The sequence below is a fragment of the Ictidomys tridecemlineatus genome, chromosome X (genome assembly GCF_052094955.1).
Source record: "Ictidomys tridecemlineatus isolate mIctTri1 chromosome X, mIctTri1.hap1, whole genome shotgun sequence".
Taxonomy (NCBI): Eukaryota; Metazoa; Chordata; class Mammalia; order Rodentia; family Sciuridae; genus Ictidomys; species Ictidomys tridecemlineatus.
This window is the reverse complement of record NC_135493.1, coordinates 71,734,101-71,753,042: the sequence shown is the minus strand read 5'-3', so window position 1 is coordinate 71,753,042 and position 18,942 is coordinate 71,734,101. Positions and strand designations below refer to the sequence as shown.

The 18,942-nt window shown below is 35.5% G+C and overlaps 1 protein-coding gene across 1 annotated transcript in view; it reads left to right on the top strand.

The window, feature by feature from the left end:
- The window catches only part of Ophn1 (oligophrenin 1), a 383,470-nt gene that overhangs the window by 162,980 nt on the left and 201,548 nt on the right, over positions 1-18,942 (top strand). Inside the window, exon 6 of the mRNA XM_040282142.2 lies at positions 15,208-15,309. Coding sequence (XP_040138076.1) covers positions 15,208-15,309 — 102 coding nt within the window. The remainder of the gene's footprint in view (positions 1-15,207; positions 15,310-18,942) is intronic.

Sequence of the window (18,942 nt, the reverse complement as noted above, 5' to 3'; positions counted from 1 at the left end):
TAAACAAAATAAACCCAAAATACTTTGTAATCTTATGAGCAGACTTAAATCTTTGAATAGTGGTATAGTGCTGAGATAATTTTCTAGGCTGAAAGGCATTCCTTTGAATACTCTTTTCTGAATTAATATTTTTTTCAGGTGGAATTGGTGTACCTTTTCAGTTTCCTTAGCTGAAGAAGAGAACAGGAGTGACTACAAAGTTTATTATAAAGTTCTATGAATTATATAAGCCAAGACTAGAACCTAATGAGGTCTCCAGATTGCCATTCCAAAAGCCAAGGGATATATTTCTAAATTAATAGATTTCTAAGCCAATAGCTATACAGACAACTTTGTTCATAGAATGTTCTATTTACTTGCCTGTGTTTAACCAAATAATTTATTTGAGAGTTTTGTCTTTTTACTGGCACTATGTTATCAGGCACAATAGTCCTGGAGGAGGTCCATCTTCCAAAGCCAGACTGATGCTGAAAAAACTCCCTAGGGTAGCATGTCCAGAGCTAATTTTTGCTTATTTATTTGTATAGCTTAGTGTGTTTGAGAAAAATACACATAGCTGCTTCTTACATTCTTTGACACTTAGAAGAGTTTGCATTATCAGACAATAAGGGAAAATAGTCTTAAACCCCATCCAGAAATTTGTTTATTTATTTTGACATGCTGAGGATTGAACCCAGGGCTTTACTCATGTTAAACATGTGCTCTTAGTGCTACTGAGTTACACCCCAGCTGCACCTACCAGAATTTTATAGCCAAACGGAAATGTTTTGGTATGATGTTTAAAAACATTTTCTTTATTTCCTTGAGTATGTTAAGGATGGTTGTCATCAGTATTATCACTGTCCCTATCAAACATTCAATATATGTTAAGTCGGGCTGGGAATGTAGCTCTGTGGTAGAGTGCTTGCCTAGCATGGGAGAGGCCATGGGTTCTCTGTCCCTAGAATCACAAAGCCAAAAAGCAAGTAATATGTGTTAAGGATTTATCATACATTATATCTTTTGTCTCTTGCAACAATCCTGATGTATATCACAATTTAATTTGGACTACAATCTATAGTCCTTTAAGAAATTTATCATGGTGAGCATGGGGGTGCACTCCTGTAATCCCACCAGTGTGGGAGGCTGAGGCAAGAGGATCACAAGTATGAAGCCAGCCTCAGCCACTTAGTGAGGCCCTAAGCAACTTAGTGAGATCCTGTGTCAAAATAAAAATGGGCTGAGGATATGGCTTAGTGGTTGAGTACCCTTGGGTTCAATCCTAATACAAAAAACATAAAAGAAAAAAAAGAAATTTATCATGGCCACAAAATACTTTTCTGAGAGCCCCAGAAAACCTTCCCATGTGCCATCTATTAAAAGAATAATAACAGCAAATCAATTTAAACCTCAGTGGCAATAAGCATTTATTTGTAGCTCATATATCTGTGCATTGGCTGTAATGACTATTTACCAGAGTTAGATTTGATAGAGCTTGGCTCAGGTCCTTAGTTCCTTCTAGGTCTGTCCATGTGTCTATTTTTCAAGGACCGGGAACTCCCCAGAGCATGTTGTTCTCACAATGATGGCAGCAATGTATGATGGGTAAGCAGAGACATGCCAGGTCCTTTAAACTAGACTCATAGCTGACACATTATCTCTTCCTCACAAATTCAATTCACCAAAACAAGTGATATGGCCAGTCTCGATGTCAGTAAGGAAGTGAAATAATTTTTTCTTCTAGCATGGAACCTGCAGTGTCACCTGACAAAAATACGTGGATGGCTGTAGGATTTAGGAACAATAATTAAATCCACCATTCTTTGGCTGAAGGTCAGTGGTGATGAAGAGTCAGAATAGAGATCCAGAAACAATGTTTTGATGGAGACTGACAGGCTTAGTGGGAAGAGGGTTGGGGTCAGGAGCTCGGTATTTGAGTTCTCACCCTGATAGTTTTTTGATAGATCTTGAGCAAAACTCATTTTTCCTCATAATAGTTCAACATTAAGGGTCTACATAATTTCTTCATTTAGTATTTTCATTATCTAGAAAAAACAGTACTAGATTAGAAGGGATGAACTGATTAACCTAAGTTCAAATAGCTAGGTGGAAACATAGCCAAGACTAGAACCTAGTGTACTATTTTAATTCCCAAGTCTTCCTCACTACAGAAGAAAAGGTAATAATTGGGGGTGGAATGGGGAGAGGTTTCACCTCTTCTCCTTTCCTCATGAAATTAAGGCTGTATTTCTGTGATTGCAATTCCTTCATTGCCATGTTCATCTGTTTTCTATTTCTTCCTAGGACTGAACAAGGGGAGGAAGGGCAAAATCATCATAGCAAAATTCAAAGTTCAAGTTGTGGAATTATTTCCTGCATGTAATACTATTTAAATGTTTTATATTGGTAGGGAAAATTGGTAGCATTACTGTCCCCAGAGATCTGAGATGCATTTGTTGTTATGTGATATTTTAAGTGTAGTTATTTCTGGAAGTAGCATAGTGGGCTAGATATGGTTCCCAGCCCCTCTTCAGTTTATTTTATATATATATATGCTTATTTGTCAAATGTTTATATAGTACACATTTGATGACAGATATTCTTCTGAATACAGATGTTAATTGATTTAATCCTCAAAACTAATCTATGAGATAGGGACTCATTTGTTTTATAGATCAAAGTGAAGATATAAACAAACAAACAATGAAAACACAAAGAAGAGCGACAGCAAAACCCTAAAGCATGGGAAGGCTAAATAACTTTGCAACAGTCATGCACTAGAAAGGAACAGAACTAGTCCTTGAACCCAGGTAGTCTGGCTCCAGAGTTCATGCCTTTCAACATTGGACTATGTGGTTGTACTGTCAGTATCATAGCAAATAGACCTTCAAAACTGAACTGACTGACTCTGCTACTTGCTAGTAATGGGACATGAAGTGAATCATTTTACATCTCCGAGTCTCATTTTCAAGTGTTAAATATGGCTAAACAGTTATACTTATCTCACATAGTTTGAAGGGTTAAATGAGATAGGGTATAAAATATACTTGGCACTGAAACATTGGTTTCATTTCTGTGAACTCTTCTATAAATTTTTCAAATAATCTTTATGCATATTCCATTTAACTTGTAGACTACAATTTAAACCTTATAGGTTTTATAAACCTTAGGTCAATTGATTTATCAGTATGATTTATTCTTTAGCAGTCTGCAAGACCATTTAGTATTGCCTCGTCTGTCTGGCAGGAGGAAAAGAACAATGAGGCTATTTCCCTCAGGGCACATAATAAGAGCCAGTTATCCCATGTGTCTTGATTGTCTGGGAAGTTGCTGAACTGTGTCAGCTATTTTTTACCTACATTTGTCCTTACCTTAAAATAGAATGGAGGGCCTGGGTATGTAGTCAGTGGTAGAGCACCTGCTTGGCATGTATGAGGTCCTAGATTTCATCCCCAGTACTGCAAAAAAGTTAAAAGAAAGTACTGAATTTGAATTTTTGTGCATGGAATTGAGGGTGAATCTTATATGATAGTTCTGAGTTTTCTACTATGTTCATCATTTCTTCTCTTTACCCTCTAGTAGAAACTTAGTAAATGTTGGTTAGAGTGCCCTTGTGAAGAAGTGCCCTAGTATTTTGCTATACACTGAAGTCCATATCCTGCTCACAGAAGCATCACCCTCTGTACAAACAGGGACACACTGCCTACACAAGACTCTGCCTATGTTGTATGATGGGATCACCAGGGACTGGTGCATATGGGTGGAGGAGGTTATATAAGCTTACATCCTCTTCCAAGTGGGAGGAGGAGAGAGAAAACAGCTGTCAGCTTCACAGCTGGTCTTTTCAGCCCAAGCGATCCCAGCTTCTTTGGCCAGAGAAAGAGCCTCCTCAGTACATAGAAGGGAGATTTGCTAAACTGGAACCAATGTCTTAAACCGTTGGCAACTTTTGTTAACTTCCTCTAGCCAGGACAGAAGTTTGTTGGCTCTGGTTGTCTGGACATGATGTTCTCTGGGCATTTTGTGTGGTCCTCAAGTAACCACCACCTAGTTACTCATCTGTACAAGATTCTCATGGTAGAATTGTGCAAAGCTTATTAATATTCAGACTTTTGGTTTGTTTTTGCCTCAGTGTCTACTTCAGTACATTAAATGAAAAGAAAAAAGACTGAAAAGAAAGAAAAGAAAGAAATCCTTTAAAAACAAATTACAAGAAACAGCAATCTCCATTGTCACTTTGTTCTTCATTTATTCCAACTCTGTTTGTGAAGGACATTGCTGCCGTATTAGTTAACGTCAGAATTTCTCTTTACACCTAAAACTAATATTGGCCTTTTGGGGTACCTTGTCCTTAATCTGGACTATAGGGGTCTTGAAGGCTAGTTCCAGTACCCTTTCATCTGTACTTACTTCAGAGGAAAAATAGTTAGCACAGATAAAAATAATCTGTATGACTGAGATGATGAGTTTATGCTTAAGATGCAAAACTACTGAATAAAAGAATTGTAGTTTGAATATACCCTTAATGACTTGATGAATTATTCTAATGTTTTTTCTATAGAGATTCTAGTACAAATAAATAGTATTAATGTGTACTCACATAAAAATGATGCAGTGATAGTATTTCTAGTTATTGAACATGCTAAATTACTAACATGTTAATATGATAATATAATTATTATATTATATCCCTCCTTCCCTTCCTTTCCTGAAATTTACCCATTCCTTTCTTGCCTCATATTTTTCTTTCATTCTCACATTCTTTCTGTCTCCATCTGTTTCCATCACTCAACATACACATATTTATATATGGGGTTACAGAGATAAACATGGCATGATTCCTGCTCTCAAAGAACTCAGTATAGACAAGTAAATTGACAATGAAAGTCCATTGAGGTTGATGCTAAGATATCATTATGCATAAACATTGAAGTAGCAGAGGGGACATAGAAAAGACTCTATTAAACTGTAGGCATGGGATATTAAAGGATGAATTGGAGTTAGGTAGAGAATTAGAGTGTGAGGGGAGACTGTGTTAAGTAAAAGGCACAGTTTGTACCAAGGTAGAAGGCTGGGCTGGGTGTGGTGGCACATACCTGTAATCCCAATGACTCAGGAGCTGAGGCAGGAGGATTACAGGTTTGAGGCCAGTCTTGGGAACTTAGTGAGGCCCTGAGCAACTTAGCAAAATCCTGTCTCAAAATAGAAAATGAAGGGGGTAGGGGATGTGCCTCAGTGGTTGAGTGCCCCTGGGTTCAGTCCCTGGTGGAAAAAAAATAGAAGGCTATTAAAATACCTATCATCTTTGTAAAAGATTTTATATATCTTCTCAAGTTATGTTAACTCAGTATTGTGGTCAATATTGAAGGCATTTAAGCAGGGGCAGGCATGTGATTTATAGGTTTCTCCATCTCTTACTGGCTGTATGACCTTGAGTAATCCATTTAACTTCTCTGAGGTTTAGTGTCCTTATTTGTAAAACAATAATATTCATGTTTATTACAAGGCATGGGACCAAATGCCCAGACTCTGCGTGTTATATTAGAGCTACCCAGAAAACATTAGATTCTTTTTCTTTTGTTCTCATCTTTGATTTTTCTGTACTACATGGTAGTAATGTATCAAGTGAATTGTGAGCATTTATTATGATAGATTATAGGGTTAGAGTTGAATAAAACACTGCTAATGGCTTCAAGGAGGTCGAAGGTATGTAACTATAATAACCACAGAAACCTGATTTCTTGTCTCCTTCATGCCATTAGTTAGGCATCAATCTCATTTTCTAGCCCTCTACAAAAATCCTCTCCATCCCTGCCCATATTTACTTTCTCTTCCCTCCATCTCAGATAATGTCCTGGGCCTTTTCCTATCCATAGGTGATTTCTTCACTTGGGTTTTTTATCCCTTCCCCTTCACTTATCTTTTTCTCTGTATTGGAAAGCAATTACATCCCTCCTGTATTAAAGACAGAGCCTCATGCTTTTCCCAAAGGCCAGGAGAGACCACACTATAACAATTGTGGCCCAACTGGTGATAGTCAAAAAATTGTAGCAAAAGGAATTCAGAGTGAACATTATTTAGAAATGGAGGTCAGTGGCTTCAGGTGGTCTGTTAACCAGGAGAGAAATGCCTAGGTCAGTAGTTGAGAGGGAGAAAATTGTGGGAAAGATCAAGGTTGTCTAGAACCAAATTGGATATAGGTGTAGTGGAGCTGATTACCCGAGGCACAGGAAGTTTGTGACTCATCTGAAATATAAAATGAAGAACTAGGTATTATGAACCAGGTACAAATTCTGATATCTCAAATGGAATACAAAAGCAAAGTCATGAAAGTGGCTATGAGTGCAGAACTCTCAATCCATCTTCTCTCCTGGTAAGTCTGTTTTCAACGACTGGAGCCAGGCCAGCCCTGTATGGCATATCAAGTTGCCTCCATTCCTGGGAGGAGAAGGAACTAGATAGCTAAGATTTGTAATATTAATAAGGAACTATTGGAGAAAGGACATTCTAATTAGAGGAAATCACAAAGGCATAAGCACAGTATGAAACAGTGTGAAGCTGGGCATGTTGGCACTTTTAAAAGGTCAAAAAACTAGTGATCGATAGAATCAAGTTTTGAGTTTGGGTCTGTCTCATCCTGAGCTTGTGAATTATTTTATTGTTATGAAATATATAAAGTTCATCTTTTAAATAATTTTTAAATTTAAAATTCAGTGATATGGTCTGTATTCAGAATGATGTGTTACCATCACCAGTGCATATTTCCAAAATCCTTTTTCTTATGCCAAGTAGAAATTCTGTATCCTTTTAACAGTAATATCCCACTCTGATCTCCCTGTAGACCCTAGGAAATTCTGATTTAATTTCTGTCTTTATGAATTTTCTTATATTTTTTTCAAATGTATTACCATGTAGCTATTTATAACTCATCTTTTCAATAAATCTGTCATATATGCAATATTTCACTTATTCTATAACCTATATTGTATTTATTTTCATTTTCTCTTTCCATGATCAGCCTTGCAAATGGGACCATACAATATTTTTCTTTTGTTGTCTCAATTAGCATAAATATTTTCTTTTTTTGGGGGGTGGTACCTGGAATTGAACTCAGGGGCACTCAATCACTGAGCCACATCCCAGCCCCATTTTGTATTTTATTTAGAGACAGGGTCTCACTGATTTGCTTAGTGCCTTGCTGTTGCTGAGGCTGGCTTTGAACTTGCAATCCTCCTGCCTCAGAATCTGGAGTCACTGGGATTACAGGTGTGAGCCACTGCACCTGGCTAGCATAATATTTTTAGCATTTATCTGTGTTGTGCCACGTGTTAGAATTTCCTCCTTTTTTATTATTGAATATCCTTTCATTTTATTTATATACCATGAACATGGCAACAATTGTCTATGTTCCTATTATCAATTCTTTTGGGCATACATCTAGTAGCAGAATTACTGGGTTATATGGTAATTCTCTGCTTAAATTTTTGAGGAAATGATAAAAAGTTTATCAAGGTGTTATACCCCTTTACATTTACGCATATTCCAATTTCTCCATATCCTTAACAACACTTCATTTCTATGAATTTTATTATAACCATCATAGTAAGTATAATATGTTCGTACCTTTGAAATTTTGATTTGCATTTCCAATGACTAATGATATTGAGTTTCTTTTCATGGGGAGGATGTCCATTTGAATTTTGCCCATGGTTTTAGCTTATTGTTGTTGATTTGTAAGTGTTCTTTCTATATTCTGGATACTAGACCCTTTTTAGATATATGTGCATATTTGTGCATAATTTTGCATAAATGAGATCATATCAGACTGTTAGTAACTTTTTTCTAGTGTCATAAATAACCTTTAAGTTATTTAATATTAATTTATGTCATAATTTGTAATGATGATTGATGTACCATTACATAAATGAATCATGCAACTATAAAGTGCAAAAAAATTGACACAAGAAAATTCAGACTTTGAGTAAAACTGATACATGTTATAGAAATTGAAATGGCACTCCAAAACTTCCTTTCCCTTTATGTCTGAACAAAAGGTTGTTCCTGTATGACTTTTCTGTTGAGTTCTATCGAATTTTTGAGGAAATAATTATTACTAGTATACAAATTTTCTGGAGAATAGGAAAGTATAAAAATTATCTAGGACATTTTGTAATGGTACTGTATATGCTCAAGCTTATTGTATTCTTAAGATTTTGCCACTTATTTTCCCTGTAGCATTAATAGCAGTTTCTGAAACGCATGTTAAAAAGTTCTATTACAATTTCTGCTTTATCTATTTTATCAACTTTCTGTATTTTCAGGATTTCAGTTACAGCATTATTAACAATAACAAAGAAAAACGGAAGAAAATTTTAGCCTAAAAGAAGCCTGAATTATGAGATAAGGACAATATGAGAACATAAACAAAAGGCTCATTGTACTTATGAGCACAGTTGCAAAGTCTTAAATAAACTATCAACTCATTGAATCTAACAGTGTTAAAAATATATCATGAATAATGAAAATTTATCCCTGGAATTGCCCCTCCCCCCCAAAATCAGACTTGGAAATCAGTCAGTGCAATTCCCTTCTTTCTTAGTGTAAAGAGGAAACATCATGTGTTTATCTTAGTAAACCAAGATTTGAAGGGAAATTTCTTAACTCAATAATTGTTATATGACAGAAGCCTACATCAAACATACCTGACAGAGAAATTTCTCTTAGGATGAGGAACTGAAAAGGATGTGCATTCCTCTGGTACCATTTAACCCAGTTCTGGAGGACCTGGTTTGTGCTATGTGAATGAAGGTGGTATGGTAATTTATAAATTTGGCATTATTTTCAGATGATATAACAATTTAGAAAAGAATCAGAATCATCAATAAATTTATCAGGACTAATATGAAATTTAGGCAGGATAGAAATTAGAAGTCCTGATAAAAATCAATATTATTTTTGGCACTTGAAATAATTAGCCAGTAATTGTGATGAGTGATAATATCATTCACATTAGCAATAAGAACTCTAAAGTATATAGCACTTATATATAACAGGAATACTTAAGACCACAATGAATAAAAAAAATCTAGTAAAGGAAATGGATCAAAATCAAAATAAAATCTGAATAGACATAAGACATTTCATGCTCTCACACATTTTGCATTAATATTGGATAGATGTTAATTTTCCTCAATAAATCTAAAATTATAATTTAGTCAGATTTTGTCCTAATATTTATTTGTCTCTATTAAAGTTCACAAATAGCTAAGCCAACCTCAAAAAGAAAACAAAAAACAAGGAGATTTTTCTTACCAGTCCCTACAACATCCTACAAAGTCAATGGAGTTGAAAACAGTTTGGTATGGCCCTCAAATAGAAGACTAGTGATACAAAATAGAGAGCTCACAGACACAACCATACAGCCATTTAATGTATAAAACACTACTTCAAATTGTTGGGGACTGGAAAATTTGGGAAAACTAAATCACTAAATAGGGAAATATAAAACTGGATTTCTACCTAACACCAAAAACAGATATGGGCTCCAGATGGATTAAAGGGCCAGAAGTGAAAGATAAAACTCAAGGGTGCTTTGTGTTGCCTATGATGATGGAAGTGGAAATTCAAGGTCCCAAGAGTTCTTCAAAACTCACAGGAATAATGCCTTTCCATGGCCTCTTGTTTTACTTTGTGTTGTGGACTCTGTACAGGTCTTGCTTCAATTTTTTTTTTTGTACTGGAAAACAAATCCTGGGGCACTTTTAACCACTGAGCTATATCCCCAGGCTTTTGGGGGGGGGAGTAGGGGAAAGGATCTCCCTAAATTTCTGAGGGTCTCACTGACTTGCTGAGGCTGGTCTTTAACTTGTGATCCTCTTGCCTCAGCCTCCCAAGTTTCTGGAATTACTGGTATGCACCATTGTGCCCAGCCAGGTCTTGCAATTAAGTTTTAAAAGTTAAACAATTCTTTATACAGAATATTAGATTTTTAGTTCAAAGTAAGTGTATCTTATCAACCATACTTCCAGAAATGGAAATGCCCCATTTTTTCATTTCAGTCTGTAGAGATTGTGCTTCCTGGTTGGGAAGAAAGTGCTGCAGTATATATTCTACCTCTTTTTTTCCTTGACCCTTCCTGCCTTGTGAGATTTAAGAATTCCTGCTGGAATCATTTAGTCATTTTTATTATTTTTGTTTTGAGGGATATGGAGTGTTAACAATTCATAAAAATACTCACTGATTTTTGTATAATATTCAAATTTCAAGAGAAAGTTTAAATAATAGGTGACATTTGCCAGACACAAGAGAATCTGCTCATCTCCTTTGCAGGCTTTTTGTTAAAGGACAGACTTTGACTGTTTTGCTATATGAATCTCTGATCTATCATGAAGCTGGTGACTTTATTTCTAGTACATGTTTTGGCAGTACATAGTAAGTTTTAGATGATGCAACTAATTTTTGAGAAGGAAGAAATATTTGCCACAATATCTGACTTCTCATGTTTGTTTGAAGCACATAGAATATTTATTGCTAAGTAACCCAACAGTTTAGGGCTGTAATGGTTTAGACTATTCAACAATAGAGAATAGACTAAGTACAAGGAAACTAAGTTGGAAGCATGATTAGTACATCCTCTAACCCAGATTAAAAAGCATTTCATAGTCATATACACAATCTTCATTGATTGTCAGGTGTTGGAATTCACTGTGATGCATACACAAGAAGCTAATTTAAAAAACCTTAAGTATACAGTAGAAAGATCAGTAGAGTTAAGGGAACAGGGGAAGGGAGAAAAGAAGGGAAAGGGGAAGTACTGTGGAATGAATTACAACAAATTATATTTATTTTCATACTTTTTTTAGTTGTAGATGGACACAATACCTTTATTTTATTTGTTTTTATTTTTGTGTGGTGCTGGGGATGGAACCCAGTGCCTCATGCCTGCTTGGCAAGCACTCTATCGCTGAGCCACAACACTGGCCCCTAGAACAAATTATATTTCATGCTTTCATAATTTTGTCAAAATGAATCCTAATGCTATGTATAACTAAAAAGAACCAATAGAAAGGCATTTAATTTCTACTAAGGCCTAGAGTTACAAGAACTGAATTTAAAGACTGAAAGGTTTCATCAAGTACCCACTAGGAGAGATGGAGATAGACCTTTTTTTCTTTTTTAACTTGAGGACTTATCAGGAAATCTATATATCTCTGAAATGATACAGAATCCTATAAACTTAGAATTCTATATCTAGCCAAATTATCAATTAAAAATGAAAGTAAATAAATTTTAAACATGAAAGTTTCTCAAAAACTCACATATATGCCCTTTTCAGGTATCTATATATGAATGGATTTTATGGTAACACAAAAGTAAATAGGGGAAATGAACATGGAATATGGCAGAAAAATGGAAAAGTAGCAACATAGAAGAGAGGCCAGGGGAATCCTAGGCTCAAGGTGAAAGGAGAACCCTTCCCAAATGATAATTGGGTACTTAGACAACAGGTCCAGAATAGTACACCAGAAGTTTCTAGGTAATACTATTTTTAAACCAAGTGATATCAATGAACATATTGAGACTCAGAGAACTGGAAGAGAGGTAGAGATTAAATCAGTGAGTACTGAGCATGTTGAAAACTAATCAACAATTAATCAAAGCTAAACAAAAGGCAATTATTGAATTTAACGAATAAAAACATTGCATAGGAAGTAATATAAATCATATTTTACTTTATGGATCATCTATAAATAATGTTTATATAGTCACAATTATGTAAATATTGAATAGAGATCAAAATTACAAGAAGAGTACATGGTACAAGAGAGAAAGGGAAGTGTGTGTGTAGGGGGAAGTGGTATGAAGTGGTGATAGTGGTGGGGATTGTAATGGAAGAGGAAGAGGGGAGACAGCAGAATCCATATTTTTTGTAATGGGAAGTTAATAAATAATGCATACAAATTAACATTTAAGAAATTGCAACTTGGAATTTTATTCTGAGATGTTAGAGATGTGGAAGTAAATACTAAAAGAATTGGCTTAATGACGTGAAAGTGGACTGGGCACAGTGAGCAGAACTGTGACCTCACAGCTAGGGAGGCTGAGGCAGGAGGATTGCAAGTTCAAAGCCAGCCTCAGAAACTTAGTGAGAACCTGTTTGAACTCAGAGACGCTTAACCACTGAGCCACATCCCCAGCTCTTTTTTGTATTTTATTTAGAGATAGGGTCTCACTGAGTTGCTTAGTGCCTCACTTGTGCTGAGGCTGGCTTTGAATTTGTGATCCTCCTGCCTCAGCCTCCTGAGCTGCTTGGATTACAGGCCTGGCAAATGTCCTTGGTTTTAACCAGTGTTGGGATATCCCAGAAGTAGTAGGCTTAGGTCACTGTTTGTTGAATTTAGTAGAATTAAATATAAGTACACTCATGAAGAAATGTAAAATATGAATATACCCATGACAAGCAATAGGAAGAAGTTAGAGCCTTATAGTACACCATGGTCAAAAGTTAACTCAACATGAATATATAAGATTAAACTGTAAAATGTGAAACTCTGAGGAGAAATATTATGCAGCAGTTTGTTAGCTATACCACCAAAAGAATGAGAAACCATAGAAAAATAGGCTTCACAAAATTAAAAACTTTTATTCTCCAAAGGATACTATCAAGAAAATGCCAAGATAACTGACAGAATGGGAGAAAATACTTGCAAATGTAATATTGAGAATATGTAAAATGAATTCTTATAACTCAATAATAAAATGATAAATCTAATTTTAAAATGGCCAAAGTAGTTCAATAAACATCCTTGGAAGAATATATACAAAGGGTTCTTTAATACATGAAAAGCCATGTTCATGATTAGTCAGTAGGAAAAGATAAATCAATCTTCAGTGAGATACCATTTCACTTCCACTTGGTTAGTTACATTTTGGTGAGGATGTAAAGATATTGGAACTCTACACATATTCCTGTGTGAATGTACTCCAATTCTGGAAAGGCAGTTTTTCAATTCCTCAAAAGGTCAATTCCATGGGATGTGTTTGTGCATCCCTATAATCCCAGTGATTTGGAAGGCTGAGGCAGGAATATCCCAAATTAAAAGATTGCCTCAGTAAGTTAGCCATACCCTGTCTCAAAATAAATAAATGAATTGAAAAGCACTTCGGCTGTGGCTCGATGTTTAGGTCCAATCCATGGCACCAAAAAACAAAACAAAAACAAAAATAAAACAAAACAAAAAGTCAATTCCTCATTCCTAGATATATGCTCCAGGAAACTGAAAACATGAACACAGAAAATTCTGTACATGAATATCCATAGCAGTATCATATAACCAAAAGATAATAAAAAGTGTGTATCAGCTGATGAATTGATAACATACATAGTACATCCATATACTCAAATGTTTTTCCATCATAAAAAAGGATGATATACTGATAATGTGCTACAAGTTGGATGAATCTAGAAAACATGTTAAGCAAAAGAAGCCAGTCATGTAAGGCCATAATGCATGATTCCAGTTACTTGAAAAGTCTAGAATACAAAAATCCATGGATTTTAGACTGTGGCTTTTTGAAGGAGGGCTTGGAAAACTAATGGGGAGTGACTGCTAATGTGTATGGGGTTTCTTTTGAGGTAATTGAAATATTTGAGAGTTGGATAGCAGTGATAGTTATACACCTTTGTGAATACACGGAAAAAAATACTGAATTGTATACTTCAAGGACATGAATTTTATGATGTGAGTTATGTCTCATGGTTTTTATTTAAAAATGGAAGTATAGGAGAAATTGGCCCATGAAATTTTATCTATTCCTGGAGAATGTGCTGGCTCCTATGCTTTCCTCAAATAATCATTACTTTAAATTGTTTTAGCAGCTGGAGGAACAGTTTTCCCTATGTTTTGTGTGAAAATCTCTACCTTCTGTGTTTTGATATCTTAGGGCCAGGACAATAGACCTGCCACCACTTTGTTCACAGAACTTCCTGATCACTGATTTATTAGCCCCCCCGAGTTTTATTTCCCCCATGATCATTTGGGCTGTATTTCACTATTGGAAGGAATCAGATGGATCTGTATATTATGTGACTTTGAATAAGTTATTTCACCTCATTTGAACCTTCATTTCTTTACCATATCTACTTTTTAGTGTTAAGACTGAAAGTGATAATAGATTTCAAATATCCATTACAGTGCCCAGCCTGATGGAGTCCTCAGTTAATGTTGTCTTTCTCCCTACTTTTTTTCTTTCCATTAAAAAATAATGTAGTCAAAAGCATATTCCTTGTAGGAATCTGATCACAGGTCACTGATCACTCTGCTCTTACCTAGCTTCCTGCACAATAAACCATAGGTGAGGTTTTTTTCCCTTCTCACCTCTGCATCTTTACTAGTATTTGGAACATTGTAGGGAGGTGCTCAGGGAGTTTGGATTTCCTATGAATGAAGCAACATAAGCACTTTATGTAGATTTCCTAACCTGGTGCTGAGAAAAATTGCAATGTCAGCAGTTGTCTGTGACAAATAGTCATTTTTAGTGTTATTTGGAGACTGTGTGACTTCGACTTGTGCTGAGCAGCAGAGAACTTAATTAAATATCATTTCTAAGGAGAATGAAGGCCAAGTCCTCCATCACTTGTAAAGCTTTGGAATATTGCTTTGCAGCTAAATCTTCCAGGATTCCCCCCTCATCCCATTGCTAACATCAGCTTTTAATATATAACAGTGAAATGCTGAATAATACTGAAGAATTCATTCAAAGAGACAGTCCCGTTCCTATTGTCTTAAAAATGTTTGACATATTATGAGGCTATCTGAATGCATTGTAGATGAACCTTTTCAAGATATATTTAGTTCACTCTTGTGTTCCTTCTTCCTTTTAAAAAATGAATGAGTGATTAATGCATGCATAAAACAATAGAGGGAAGAAAAGGTAACTATCACAGTGGCCCCTTTTAAATGCCATTTTCTGAGCTGCATCTCCCAGAGCCTTCAGCTATGTCAGTATGACCTGACCTTTATGGATTTAGAATGGTTTGGGGTTATATTTGAGGAAGTCCAAACTGCCGAGCCTGTTGCAAAAGCAAATTCTCTGCTGGCATTTTTTTTCCTTCCCAGGAGCTAGAGGAATTGACCACATGAAACCCAATACTCTCTTCTTCATTCACATTTCTAAGTCCACAGAACTAAAATGACATTTAATCTGTACCTTCTCTCCCATGTGTAGGAGCGGAAAAAGAAATTTGAAAAGGATGGTGAAAGGTTTTATTCTTTACTGGATCGGCACTTACATCTGTCATCTAAAAAGAAAGAATCTCAATTACAAGAGGTATGTTTCAGAAACCTTGCTCCTAACTTTTATTACTAGCAATGCCTTAGAAACAGTGACAACTTTCTGTTGCAAGGATTTCCCCAAACTCTGTCTCAGCAGGGAACCATGTGAATTAGGAGCTCTTTTAGTTAAAAACTTGGCCTGGGAACTCAGGCCCTCTGATTTCTGGAGCCATCTCTTCCAGCAACTCCCTGTTTGACCTTGGATAAGGTACTTCATTCTTGGCTTCAGTCCTGCTATGTGTAAGAGGAGTGGAACTCAGTGACACCTAGAGTCTCTTCCAATTTCACATTTCTCAGTCTCTGTTTCCAAATTCCACAAGAGGAAAAAACTAAATTAGTGCTGTGTTTGGATGATCAGGAAGAGATCTTCTATATTTTTCCCTGAGATCTTTCATTACCTTTTTGGGTGGGAGGGGAAGGGGAATGCTGCACTGGGACTACTGCTTATATGGGACTTGCAGTGGCTGCTGTTCAAATAAGCCACCATTCAATGGGTACCTATCATATGCCAGTGACTGTGCTGGGTGCAACAAGACTACAGAGACAATAAGCAAGGTTCCTGCCATTTTGTAGTTTACAGTTGGCATTGTAAGACTATACATGTATTCTTGTTAATTGCCATTCTGACTGGAGTGAGATGAAATCTCAGTGTAGTTTTAACTTACATTTCTCAAGATGCTGAACATTTTTCCATATATTTCATGACCAGTCATATTTCTTCTTCTGTGAAGTGCCTGTTCAGTACCTTTGCCCATTTATGAATTGGGTTGTTTTCCTTTTCTGTTAAATTTTTTGAGTTCTTTATAAATCCTGAGGTTTAATGCTCTATCTGAAGTGCAGGTGGCAAACATTTTCTCTCTCTTCACTTTCCTGATTATTTCCTTTGCCATGAGGAAACTTTTTAGTTTGATTCTATCCCACTGTTGTTTCTTGATTTTACTTCTTGTACTTTAAGAGTCTTATTAAGGAAGTCAGTCCCTAAGCCGACATGATGTAGATTTGGGCCTATTTTTGTCTTCTAGTAGGGATAGGGTCCCTGTTCTAATGCCTAAGTCCTTGATTTACTTGAGTTGAGTTTCATGCAGGGTGTGAGATGGGTTTAATTTAATTTTGCAATGTATAGATTTCCAGTTTTCTCATCACCATTTGTTGAAGAAGATATCTTTTCTCCAGTGTATATTTTTCTTTATAAAATCCTTAGTATCAAATGCTTTATTATAACAAGAAGGAAAAGACTAAGACAAGGTTCTTATAATTCATCTTGTCCAAGGTCATGCAGATTGTGGCAGTCTGGATCTCAACCTCTAATAACCAGTTTATTGGGTATCTATCACATCTGAAGTGATTGAAGGTGGTAAGTCAAGAGCAACTATAATGGATAAAATTAGTATTGAATGGAGAAGGGCTGCTTCTCTTCCATAAACTAGATAAAATATAGAGTCTTCCATCATTTTCCTCGTGTTTACTTTTATTTTCTTCCTTTTCTGACTATTCTGTGTCAGTGTAACTTTGCAGAAAAGAGTTTACATAAAAGGCTTAGAACTGCTGTACTGAGAAAGGCATTTTTATAAGATTAGACTTTTGCTGATATCAGGAAACTTTTGAATGGTAAACAGTTCTCTACATTGATTGAAAAGTTTCCCTACATAGTAAGAATGGCTCACTGCATAAACTGCCTATTTTAATAATGTGGCTTATACTGAACACCTTTTCTTCAGAGAGCCTAGAATTCTAATACCTTTTATATAGAGGGTGCCCATATTACCAGGTCCAAAGAGATTTTTCTGAAAGAGATTATAAAGACTTGGCATCATTTTTTCATTAAAGGTCCAGCAAAATCCACCATTGAAGCCAGCTGGGCCTAGTGTTTCCTGTTTTGGAAGGCTTTTCATTATTGCTTCAATTTAGTAGATATAAGCCTCTTCAGATTTTCTGTTTAATCTTATTTGAGTTTTGGAAGATTGTGTCTTTCATGGTGTTAGTTTATTTCATCTACATTATTAAATTTGTGGGCATAGAATTATTCATAATTTACTTTAATTACTCTTTTAATGTATATGGCATCAGCAGTGATGGTCCCTCATTTCTGATGTTAGTTATTTGTGTCGTCACTCTTTCTGTATTTCTTTCCTTCTTAATTAACCCGATTAGACTCTTATATTCTCTTCTTACTTTGGGTAGAATTTACTATTCTTCTTTTGTTTTCTTAAAATGGAATCATAGATTAATAGTGAATTTTTTTTCTATTCTACTTTGTACATTTAATGCTATAAACATTCTTCTAAGCACTTTTTTTAGCAGCATCCCACAAAGTTGTACTTCAATTTAATTTAAAATATTTTAAATTTTCCTTTAAGATTCTCTGTGACCAAGGTGTTATTTAGAAATATACTGTTTAATCTTCAAATTTGGGGGCCCAGATTTTTAGGTTATTGATTTCTAGAATAACTTAATTATGGTCTGAGAGCATGCTTTGTATGATTTCTATTCTTTTAAATTTGTTCCAGTATATTTTATATATTAGAATTTGGTTTATCTTGATGATTGTTCCATGTGACATTGAGAACGATATATATTCTGCTGTTGTTGGATCAAATATTCTATAGATGTCTGTTATATTAATTTGATTGATGGTCCTTATTGATTTCATGCCTTATGAATGTGTCAACTACCAATAGAAGAGTACTGAAGTCTCCAACTCTGATAGTGCATATGTCTTTTTTTACAGTTTTATCATTTTTTACATTATGTATTCTTAAAATAAGTTTATTTTTATTTATTTTTTATGTGGTGCTGAGGATTGAACTGAGTGCCTCACACATGCTAGGCAAGTGCTCTACCACTGAGCTACAATGCTAGTCCTACCTTGTGTATTTTGATATTCTGTCACTAGGTATTTTAGTCAGCTCTTTTGCTGCTGTGACTAAAGGACCTGACCAGAACAATTTTATGGGAGGAAAGTTTTATTTGTGGGCTTAGTTTCAAAGGTCTTAGTCCATAGAAGGCCAGCCCCATTTCTCCGGGCTCAAGATGATGAAATATTGGCAGAACATCATGGTGGAAGAGTATAGCAGAGGGAAGTAGCTCACATAGTGATCAGAAAATAGAGACTCTACTCACCAGATACCCCAAAGCCCCAATCCCCACCTCCTCCAGCCACACCCTACCACTTCAATTACCACTCAGTTAATCCCTGTCAGGAGATTAATTCACTCATTAGGTTAAGACACTTACAACCTAATCAACTCTCCTCTGAACCTTCTTATATTGTCTCACACATGAGCTTTGGGGGGATACCTCACATCCAAACCATAACACTAAGCATATTTATATTAAGGATTGTAATACCTTCTTAGAAAATTGACCTGTTTTCATCATGTTGTATCCCCCTTTCCTGGATATTTTTATTTGTTCTATACTGTCCTTTTCCTGAAATTAATATAGCTATTCCAGCTTTCTTTTGACTAATGCTAGTATATATTATATATCTATCTCCATATGTTTGCTTTCACTTTGTTTTTACCTTTATATTTAATGTGATATCTTGTAGATAACATTTAGTTGGCTCTTATATGCTTTGCAATGTCTATTTTTCAATTGGTTTATTTAGACCATTGATATGTAAAGT